The 10,467-nt window shown below is 34.6% G+C and overlaps 1 protein-coding gene across 1 annotated transcript; it reads left to right on the forward strand.

Moving 5' to 3' along the window:
• The first annotated feature begins 4,332 nt into the window (after positions 1 to 4,332).
• Positions 4,333 to 10,461, forward strand: LOC143591718 (serine carboxypeptidase-like 42). Its single transcript, XM_077071843.1, has 10 exons — positions 4,333 to 4,719; positions 6,382 to 6,489; positions 6,901 to 6,993; positions 7,091 to 7,183; positions 7,268 to 7,353; positions 7,916 to 8,194; positions 8,746 to 8,879; positions 8,974 to 9,066; positions 9,160 to 9,277; positions 10,228 to 10,461. Exons 1-10 carry the CDS (start codon positions 4,479 to 4,481, stop codon positions 10,393 to 10,395), a joined length of 1,413 nt encoding a protein of 470 aa, XP_076927958.1. The 5' UTR covers positions 4,333 to 4,478; the 3' UTR covers positions 10,396 to 10,461.
• The last annotated feature ends 6 nt before the right edge of the window (positions 10,462 to 10,467 follow it).

Consider the following 10,467-nt stretch of genomic DNA (forward strand, 5'->3'; position numbering starts at 1 on the left):
TCGAGAAGTGCCTTCACCATTGGCCTTCTTCTTTGCTATCTCAGCTAGATGCTCGGGGCAGTTACGCATCCAGTGCCCCATCTTGTTGCACTTGAAGCACTGGCGCTCCTCAGGAGGCGGCGGTGGTGCCTTTGCAACTTTCTTGTTAGTGTTGGTGGCAGATTTGGCAGCAACAGTAACTTTCTTCTTGCCTTTTCCCTTATAACCTTGATTCTTGGGTTTAGGCTTCTTTACACCAGCAGATCGGATCATCAAAACTTGATTTGTCCCAGAAGGAACGTTCATCTCAGCCGTTTTGAGCATGTTGTGCAGCTCCGGCACTGTCTTTACCCAGCCGTTCATGTTGAAATTCATTTCGAACTGGTCGTAACAGCTGGGGAGAGAGTTGAGAATGAAATCCGCTGCCATTTCATCTGGCAGGGGATAATCAAGCTTCTTAAGCTGATCAATGTGCCCCTTCATCTTAAGAACATGTGCACTGACGGGAGACCCTTCTGCCATCTTGCAACTAATTAGTTGTTTCATGGTATCGAATCGTTCCTGATGGGCTTGTTTCTGGAACATGCCCTTGAGTTGTTCCAGCATCTCATAGGCACCAAAGTCTTCTAAGCCCTTTGCGAGCTCAGAAGTCATGGTGGCTAGCATAATACAGGAGACATCAGCCGAGTCATCCCTATGCTTGTCAAGAGCTTTTCGAGCAGCGGCTGTGTTGTTTTCAGGCTCGGATGGAACAGGTCCATCGAGAACATACAGGCGCTTAGCCATGGTGAGAACGAGTCTCAAGTTGCGGTGCCATTCGATGAAGTTGGTACCGTTCAGTTTATCCTTCTCAAGGATAGACTTAAGGGCGTAGGGTGAGTTTTCGTTTGATGACATCTGATTAAATAAGCAAAAGTAAATTTAATTAGTATTTTCGACGTTGTAGTCCTATTATTAATGACCCAATTACATTAATGAAATAGAAGCTTGAGAATCTGGCTTCCAGTTATTAAAGGCAGCTGTAGCATACAACATTAATAAGTGGTTAGGCAGACTGACAACGATTGTCAATTGTGAATAGAGCACAACTCTCGGTTATGAGGCCTATAGAGACAACGATTGTCTGTATCGAAACGTTTAGCCTCATCTTTGCCCACTTTAAGTCTCCAGACAGCTTTAGCACGTAACATGAGAGTAAAGTAATAGTTGTCCTAGTACAGTGACGTGTGAAAAGGGCCGGATGTGTCAAAGAAGCGCTTTCACCTTGATGGGATAGGCTAGAAAACAAGTGCGGTGCTTTAGCTCCAAACACTCGAAATTTTGCAGTATGCCCCAAGTGTGACTTGTAGTAGGATCGGCACAAACTATTGGTTTTATATTGAGATTAATTTTAGAATTACCAAATAGAGTAAAAGTCAAATTTTACTATATTTATTATCGGGACAATAATGATGAACCCTTTCATCTCTCAGGACGCTTAGTTTTAAATAACCTATTAAAAACTAAGTCTGTCGCGATACGTCTAACCAATTTTAAGTTAATAGAGAACTATTAAGTTATAAGGTTTTGGAAAATCAAATTTAGTTTAATTTTGCAAAAACTTTATTGGTTAATTAAAATTTATTTTAATATATTTGATATTAGGTCGGTGGTATTATAACCTATTATAATCAAGCAAACAACCACAATAGCAAACAAGAATATGTAAATTTTAAATGGCCAAAAAGGTGATTGGTCTTGCTAGAGCTTATTAGCAAGACCAATCGGGTCAAGGGGTCACAACACAAACAACCACAAGGATGGACTCTTGGTGCATCCGGTCATCTTTGCTAACTCCACTGACTTTAAGAACTCCATGAGCTCGTCCTCGGTTTTCCTTCGGGTCTTCTTCATTACAATATTAAAAATACATATAATGAAAAACCAAACCCTAACTATTACAATTTTGAACCATCAAAGTGGCAAAAAACCATAAAATAAAACCGAAAAATAAATACAACTTTTGAACCATCCATATAGCCAAAAACCAAAACCATTCAACCAAACAAACAAGGTCGGGCCAGATTTACATATTCAATAAAATAAAATTGAGCAATATTTTGGTCAAATAAAATAAATACAAATTGACCAAACCAAGATTGCTCAAAAAACTTATCTAGATCAAAAACTTCAACTAGCTTGAAGTTTATAATGTAGATCCGGTGAAAAGACCGGATTCGACTCGTATGTTGTAACCTAGGCTTTGATACCACTGTTGGGTTCCAGTGGTGATCAGTCAACGGTTTAACTTTTAAACCCGGTTTTAATAAATAGGTTTCATAATTATTAATCATATTAATGATGAATACGCAGCGGAATACAAAACGAGTAATCACCAAAAACGGAACCGTACAGGATCCGGTTACACACGATACGAGTACGAGTAATAATATACGATATATTGTTAACTACCGATGAGATAAATAATACCTCGGTTAATGATTAACCGGTTGAGACACCGAGGTTCAACGAACGTTGCTATGTGAAGAACCGAGACAACCAGGCTTGCGGTGGCGGCGAATAGGTTCGGCGACAACGGCAGGTCCAGTCGGTGGAGTTCGGATGGGACAGCGGCAGCTTGCGACACCACGCGGTGTTGGTCGGCGGCTTAAGGAGGCGGCGACGTCAACCCTTATGGTTACCGTAAAAGAAACGATATATATATATATATATATATATATATATATATATATATATATATATCTCGTTAATGTGTTTGCGGCTGCTGCACTTTTTCTCACCTCCAAACCCTTTGGAGTCATATGCATATATATAAACGAGGGAGAGCCTGATGGGCCTAGCTTTTTTATTAAATATATATTCATTAATATTTATTATCATATAAGCTAATAAATATTAATCAAGCCCAAAATTCTAACTCGTTTAAAAGTCCGGTCCATGTTTATTTATCCAATAAATAAACTTTAGGAGATTATTATTTATAAATAGTATAAATAATAATCCCGTTAATTACTCGTCAATACCGGTTAACTAATTTAAGCGGATTTTATGTTCGTTGCCCAAGGTGTAACTCTTACGGGTCATAACCCGGTCAGCCGCGTTGACTCAAGCGAACCAGTCCATAATTCCAACAAGGGTCACAGAGGTAGTCGAGTTCGGGGGAGCCGAAGAACACATCTATGGATCAAGAAAAATTCCGGGGAGATCAAGGCCAAGATGGTTGCGAAAACCGAGAAGGTCAAGTTTATGGGTCAAATAAAACAGGGCAAACGAGACATGCTCGAAGTTGAAGAACCACCTATTTCGAGTCAGAAATTTGGGGGTGATTGTTGGAAGTAATTTCGGACTCCAAGTCACAAGTCGGTGAACTTGAGGGACTAATGTTGACAAGCTGGTCATAGTTGGTTATGTTTCCTAATTGTATTGTAATTATAGCTGGTAATGTCTTGGCTAGCAAGTTAGGTTAGTCTATATAAACCGAGTTATGGTTAGACATTAGAGGTGGTGAGTTTGGTGTAACCGAGTCAGGGTTCATCAAGAGTCAAACTGAGTTAGGGTGTTTGATAGATTGTAATCAGTTTTTTAAGTGAGATTTTCTGATTAATACAAACGAGAGTTATTCATTTAATATTCGTGTGTTGATTATCGATACGTGACTTGACGGGCGACACCCTTAGGCCTTAGCGAAGGATCTTTCCTCTCCCCTTTGATGGTCTTTAATAATTATTATCTATATCAAAGCATTGGAGATGCTCTAACACAAAATAAATGTATTTTAAATTCTATAAATTATAATAAAGAAATGGTGTAGTAAGTTAATAACATAAAACACTTGTAAACACCACTAACACACTATCTATACACTACTAGCACATCACACAACCTATACCACAAGCAAAAATGATCACATGAGTCGTATGACCTGCGAATATGATCATATAGGTCGTATGACATGTCAAATCATACAATTCATATAACATGTTTGACTAACACAAAATAACATTTTGTAATCAACAACATAAGTTTTTTAACAATATGTTTTACTCTATCTTATACCTTGTGTGACATCACATTACTCGTATCTTTGTAATAGCCTAACGTAAACCCGTTACATATACAACTGAAAACTATTCAAACATGTTATATATAGTAAACATTTATCCATTTGGAAAAAAATGGAATCTTTATCCGTCAATTTTGCTGTTTTGACTAAATATTAATTATTATTATTATATATATATATATATATATATATTTATTTATATCTATATTTGCTCCTTATCTCTCTCTCTAAAATAAACAAATAAAAAAAAGCTGCAAAAGCCTAATAATCTCATGACTACACATTGTTAACTCCTCCCTTGCTCCTATTCAAAACTCACATGTCCCTCATCACACATTTTATTAACAAAAAGCCTCACACTTTATAATCATTCCATATACTTTTGTTTGGTTATAAATATTGTTACATTCTTGTTATTCCAACTTTAACTTGCACAATGGCTAGAGGGTTGTTTGTGGCAGCTATGGTGGTGGTGGTGGTGGTGCTAGTAGGTGTGGGACATGGTTTTCCGGCAGAGGATCTGGTGGTGAGATTGCCTGGACAACCAGTTGTTAAGTTTAAACAATATGCTGGTTATGTTGATGTGGATTTGAAGAATGGAAGGAGTTTGTTTTATTATTTTGTTGAGGCTGATAGTAATGCTGATAAGAAGCCTCTTTCTCTTTGGCTTAATGGAGGTAAGATATAAATATTTAAGTGTGTGCACGGTTTGATTTGGGTCGGTTTTGGGCTGAACCCGAACCAGAAACTGAATTCTGTTTCGGTTTGGGTTCGGCTTTGTCATTCGAGTTTGAAAAAAAAATATATATGCCTAAATCATTTTGTTATTTTATATATTATCATATATTTAGTTATGTATTTGTAAATTTGTAAATTACTTATATTAATAAATAAGAATAAACCAATAAATCAGGTTCGGTTTTGATTACATGCAAAATAAAAACCAAAGCGTAAGTTCGGTTTTTATAAAAATGTAATACCAAATCGTCGGTTTTGTTTAGGTTTGATTTTTTTTTATTACTCACACTCCTATTAAGATTTAATGCAATATTTTATGATTTAATTATTGGGATTTATTAGTTTGTGGGAAGTCTTATTCAAAACTTCTTTGAAGAGAAAAAAAAAAGCTTTTTTATGTAACATCATTTTCTTGTATTAATATTGGAATTAATGAAAATGTCTTTTTATGATAATATCTTGTTTGAGAACAATAGCTACATTATGTATCTTCCCACTTTAAGAACAAGTTGTACTTTAAGAAGAAGCATGCTCTTCTTACCTTTTTCTCTTTTTGGTTGTTGGGTGAAAAGTTAATAATGTTTAGAAACAGAAAAAAAGTACTTTTCCATATTTTCTACTTATTTTATGATTAAAATGTTTAAAGTCAGTTTTATTTTCGATCTCAAAAGTATTATATTTTCTCATATTTTTTTCTGAAAAAATTATAAATTAGAAAAAGTTTTTTTTACGATCAACAAACAGAAAATGTTAAATACTTCGTATGGAATGAACCAATGACAAAATACCGCTAACTGGCCTAGCTCAGCCATATTATTATTATTATTATTATTATTATTATTATTATATTTTGGTTTTCTTGATTTGGGTGTCCTTGAGTAGTTGAGAACCAATGTCTAATTAATACCATGACACTGAGTTGGGTTTGAAAATTGTACGTTGGGATTGATAAGTTTTTTTTTTTTTTTTTTTTTTTTTTTTTTTTTTTTTTTTTTTTTTTTTGAACTATCAAGCTTTCCTCCTACTATTTACATTATACCGCCAATGCCAGGAATCGAACCCTGGACCTCTCACCAAAAGGCCAAAGCCTTTACCATCCCACCAAAGTGGTGATGGCTTGATAAGTTTTAATGTGCAATATTATATTTTCATTATTAAGTTAAAACTTCAAGATAATTTTTATTCTAGCAAGCAATTATATATATAAAAAAATCTAAGTAGTAAAAAATGGCAATGTTTGCATGATTATTTGTCTTTTTCTCTGGAATAATTTTGTTTTCTAGTCAACAAATACTTATCATTATTACTAAAAATATTTGTAATTTAATATGACAAAGAATCTTTATATACCACTCTGGATCTTTTCATACCATATTTTGTCAATATGGCTCGTATAGTGCTATACAGGCTGTATAGGACTTGGAAAAGCTATTTTTTTTGTGTCGTCTCTTTATACTTGCCAGTTATGTGTGGCATATACGAGCCGTATAGACCTGTACAGTCACCATCAAAATAGCGTAAGAAGATCACATCTCATTAATAAAGTCAAGTTGATACAAATTTGAATGTTTAGTGTGCATGTATGATGTATGTATGTATAGGCCCAGGATGCTCATCAATGGGTGGAGGAGCTTTCACAGAATTGGGCCCATTTTTCCCATTGGGTAATGGCAGGGGCCTGCGCTTAAATTCAAAATCATGGAACAAAGGTACAATAATGGGCATTAATAGTTTGCATTTTTTTTATTTTTTTAATAATAAGGGTATTTTAGTCATTTTACACTCATCTTATTAAAAAACGTTACACTTTCAAACACTGTCATGATGATTTTTAAACTTACTAAACTCATTAGATGTAATTTCTTAAAGTTAAGGACCATCTGAGTAAGTAACTCTTATATTTTAATGCATATTGTACTAAATATTTTATTCAGAATAAAACAAATTTTACAAATTATATCTAACACAACAACTCTTATTTTAAAAAAATGTTTCGGGTCAAACTAACCCGACCATAAAAACAATGACGGTTTTTGACTCGTTATTCAATCCGAATGAACCCGTCAATTTGACCACAAGCATTACTTCTAACCACAATATTATCTCTTGTTGTGAACTAGCATCAAATCTTTTGTTCGTCGAGTCGCCAGCTGGCGTAGGATGGTCATACTCGAACACAACTTCAGATTACACGACTGGGGATGCCAACACGGGTAAACATCACATCTACCATTTTACACTCACTATATTAACATTAACACACATTTATATAATAATCTAACAACAATTTATGTTATGTGTGACAAATAGCAAGAGATATGCACATTTTCTTGATAAACTGGTACAAAAAATTTCCATCATTCAAATCGCGAGACTTGTATCTTACGGGCGAGAGTTATGCCGGTATGCATCTATAAAAAAAAATTTGATAGTTTTTTTTTCTTGTAGTGTATAAAAATAATATGAATAATGGTTTTATACATGTAGGGCATTACATACCACAACTTGCTATTGCACTTTTGGACCACAATCAACATTCCAATGGTTTCAAGTTTAATATCAAAGGAGTTGCTGTAAGCTTTTTAATAATTAATAATATAGTTGTTCAAAAAGTTCGTGACTTGTTTGTAAATAAGCTGAGCCTGAGCCAAGGTAAGCTTGGCTCGTTTGGCTTGTCTAAATTTTAATTTATTATAAGTTATAACCCGTATTTTAATACATTTACAATATAAGTTTTGTAGTTTATTAATTACGCATTATATGTATGTTAAAAATATTATTTTAGTCTATTAATATATTTCAATATGTGTAAATATAATATATTACACTTTTTTTTAAATGTTTAGCTGGCTCATTTAAAAATTAAGCCTAAATTTTAATATTATATAAGTTATAACTCAAAATATAATCCAAATTTTAATAGATTTAAATTATAAGTTTTGTAGTTTTTTTATTACGCGTTATATGTACGTCAAAAATATTATTTTAGTCAATATTAAAATTTTAAAAAAATAATAAACGAGCTGCCTAGAGCTTTTTAAAAACCGAGCTCCGGCTTAGCATTTCAGCTCGTGAAGATAAACGAGCCAAGCCTGAGCCCAACCAGAATACTGATTTATCTGTTTATGGAATCAGATTGGTAACCCGCTGCTTAAACTTGACCGCGACGTGCCAGCTGTATACGAATACTACTGGTCCCACGGGATGATATCGGATGAAATCGGGCTTACTCTCATGAATGATTGCAACTTTGAAGATTATACATTTGCATCACCTCATAATGAGTCTAGTGCATGCAATGATGCCATTTCACAAGCAAACAATATTGTTAGTGAATATGTTAATAACTATGATGTCATTCTTGATATATGCTACCCGTCTATCGTTGAACAAGAGCTTCGTTTAAAGAAAACGGTAACCATTTTTCCCCTTTCGATATTTTTTTAGAGTAAACTGCGGTTTTCGTCTTTCTGGTTTGTCGAAAATTGCGGTTTTAGTCCAATAGTTTCAAATTTGCGATTTTTGTCCCTTTGGTTTCATTTCACTTGCAATTTAACCAAACCCCACTAACCCCGTTAAGTCTGGTCGTTACACCCATCAACTTGCACCACACATGAGGGGCATTTTTGTCCTTTTCTCCCCAAATAAACCCCAACCGCTCATGTGAGAGGGGTTGCGAATTAAGGCTGGGGTTTATTTGGGGAGAAAAATGACAAAACTGCCTGTCACGTGAGGTGCACACTGATGGGTTTAACGACCAGACTTAATGGGATTAGTGGGGTCGGGTTTAATTGCAAGTGAAATGAAAACATAGGGATGAAAATCGCAAATTTGAAACTATTGGACTAAAACAACAAATTTCGACAAACCACAGGGGTGAAAATCGTAGTTTACTCTTTTTTTCTAAGTTTCTAGTTTTGATATTTGTGACATGTAACGATTTTATTTCGTGTATGGTTTTATAGGCTACTAAGATGAGCGTTGGAGTTGATGTGTGTATGAGTTATGAAAGACGGTTTTATTTTAATCTACCCGAAGTTCAACGGGCCCTGCATGCTAACCGAACCAAGTTACCATATTCATGGTCCATGTGCAGCGAGTTCGTTTTCTAAATTTCATAAGATAATATTTACGTGTTAAAACGTTAAAAATATCATATTTACCTATTTCATTGTATATTATTCTTATAACAGAATTTTAAATTATAACGATAATGACGGGAACATCAACATTCTTCCTTTACTTACACGAATCATCGAAAACAAAATTCCAGTTTGGATTTTCAGGTAAGTTTTCGGATTATTTATGTAAACACTTGTATATAAAATAAAAAAAAAATACTTAGTAATAACTATTTTAAAATTTTGTATAATTTATAGTGGTGATCAAGATTCTGTAGTCCCGTTGCTTGGATCAAGAACACTTGTGCGTGAACTGGCTCACAATTTGAAGTTTAAGGTTACGGTTCCATACGGAGCTTGGTTTCATCAGGGCCAGGTACATTCTTAAGCTATTCATATTTAGTTTGACTTTCATGGTCAAACAATTCATTTTTAGAATTTGAATTTAAGATTATTAGTTCTTTCTTTTAAGTTTAAACCTTCACTGTGAGTAATTTTTTTTACTCCAATTTATCAAGATTCATATCAATTTTACACCCTAACTTTTGTCTGATTTGACCAAAAAAAGTCAAAATGATGGACTAGGAACTTCAGTAGAGTATTGTAGTGAAGTTTGACTTTCATGGTCAAATAAGTAATCTTTTAAATATGAGTAAACTGCGGTTTTCATCTTTGTGGTTTGTCCAAATATACGGTTTTAGTCCAATAGTTATAAATTTGCGATTTTCGTCCCAATGGTTTCAATTTACTTGCAATTAAACCCAAATTCACTAACCCCTTTAAGTCTGGTCGTTAAACCCATCAATGTGCCCCTCACGTGAGGGACAGTTTTGTCCTTTTTTCTCCCAAAATAAACGCAGTCCTAATTCGCAAGTCCCCTCACGTGAGGGGCTTGGTTGTATTTAGGAAGAAAAAGGACAAAACTGCCCCTCACGTGAGGGGCACGCTGATGGGTTTAACAACCAAACTTAACGGGGTTAGTGAATTCGGGTTTAATTGCAATTAGAATGAAACCACATGGACGAAAATCGCAAATTTAAAACTATTGGACTAAAACCGCATATTTGGACAAACCACATGGATGAAAACTGTAGTTTACTTTTTAAATATAAACTTCTTACTCCTAGCTGTTTGACTAGTTTGACCACAAAAGTCAAAGTGTAACTAGTTCACACAGGTTAGTTTGACTTTCATGGTCAAACAAGTGATATATTTTTTTTTTGCAATTTTTAAAGATTATAATCAGTATCTTTAGCATTTGTTAATTGTATTCATAGTGTTGACTTTTTATATACAAAAGTCAAATTCTGCATTTTTCTGGTGTAGGTTGGAGGTTGGATGACCGAATACGGGAACCTGTTGACTTTTGCAACGGTCAGAGGTGCTGCTCATATGGTGCCATACGCTCAGCCATCGCGTGCTCTACATTTGTTTAGTTCGTTTGTTCGCGGGTCAAGACTCCCTAACAACACCCGTCCATCTATTGAGGATTAATAATGTTTATGGTTTTAGATCGAAGTTGACAACATTTGAATTTCTTATTTTCTTTACGTGGCCGAAGGCAAA

Source organism: Bidens hawaiensis, unplaced genomic scaffold (genome assembly GCF_021521415.1).
Source record: "Bidens hawaiensis isolate Kalapana, Puna unplaced genomic scaffold, B.hawaiensis_p1.1 tig00040002_1, whole genome shotgun sequence".
In the NCBI taxonomy this organism is placed as follows: Eukaryota; Viridiplantae; Streptophyta; class Magnoliopsida; order Asterales; family Asteraceae; genus Bidens; species Bidens hawaiensis.

Coding starts and splice junctions, on each gene's coding strand:
- LOC143591718 (XM_077071843.1), top strand. CDS start 4,479: ATGGCTAGAGGGTTGTTTGTGGCAGCTATGGTGGTGGTGGTGGTGGTG. Junction 7,354..7,915: donor TTAATATCAAAGGAGTTGCT/GTAAGCTTTTTA, acceptor TTATGGAATCAG/ATTGGTAACCCGCTGCTTAA. Junction 9,278..10,227: donor CTTGGTTTCATCAGGGCCAG/GTACATTCTTAA, acceptor TTTCTGGTGTAG/GTTGGAGGTTGGATGACCGA.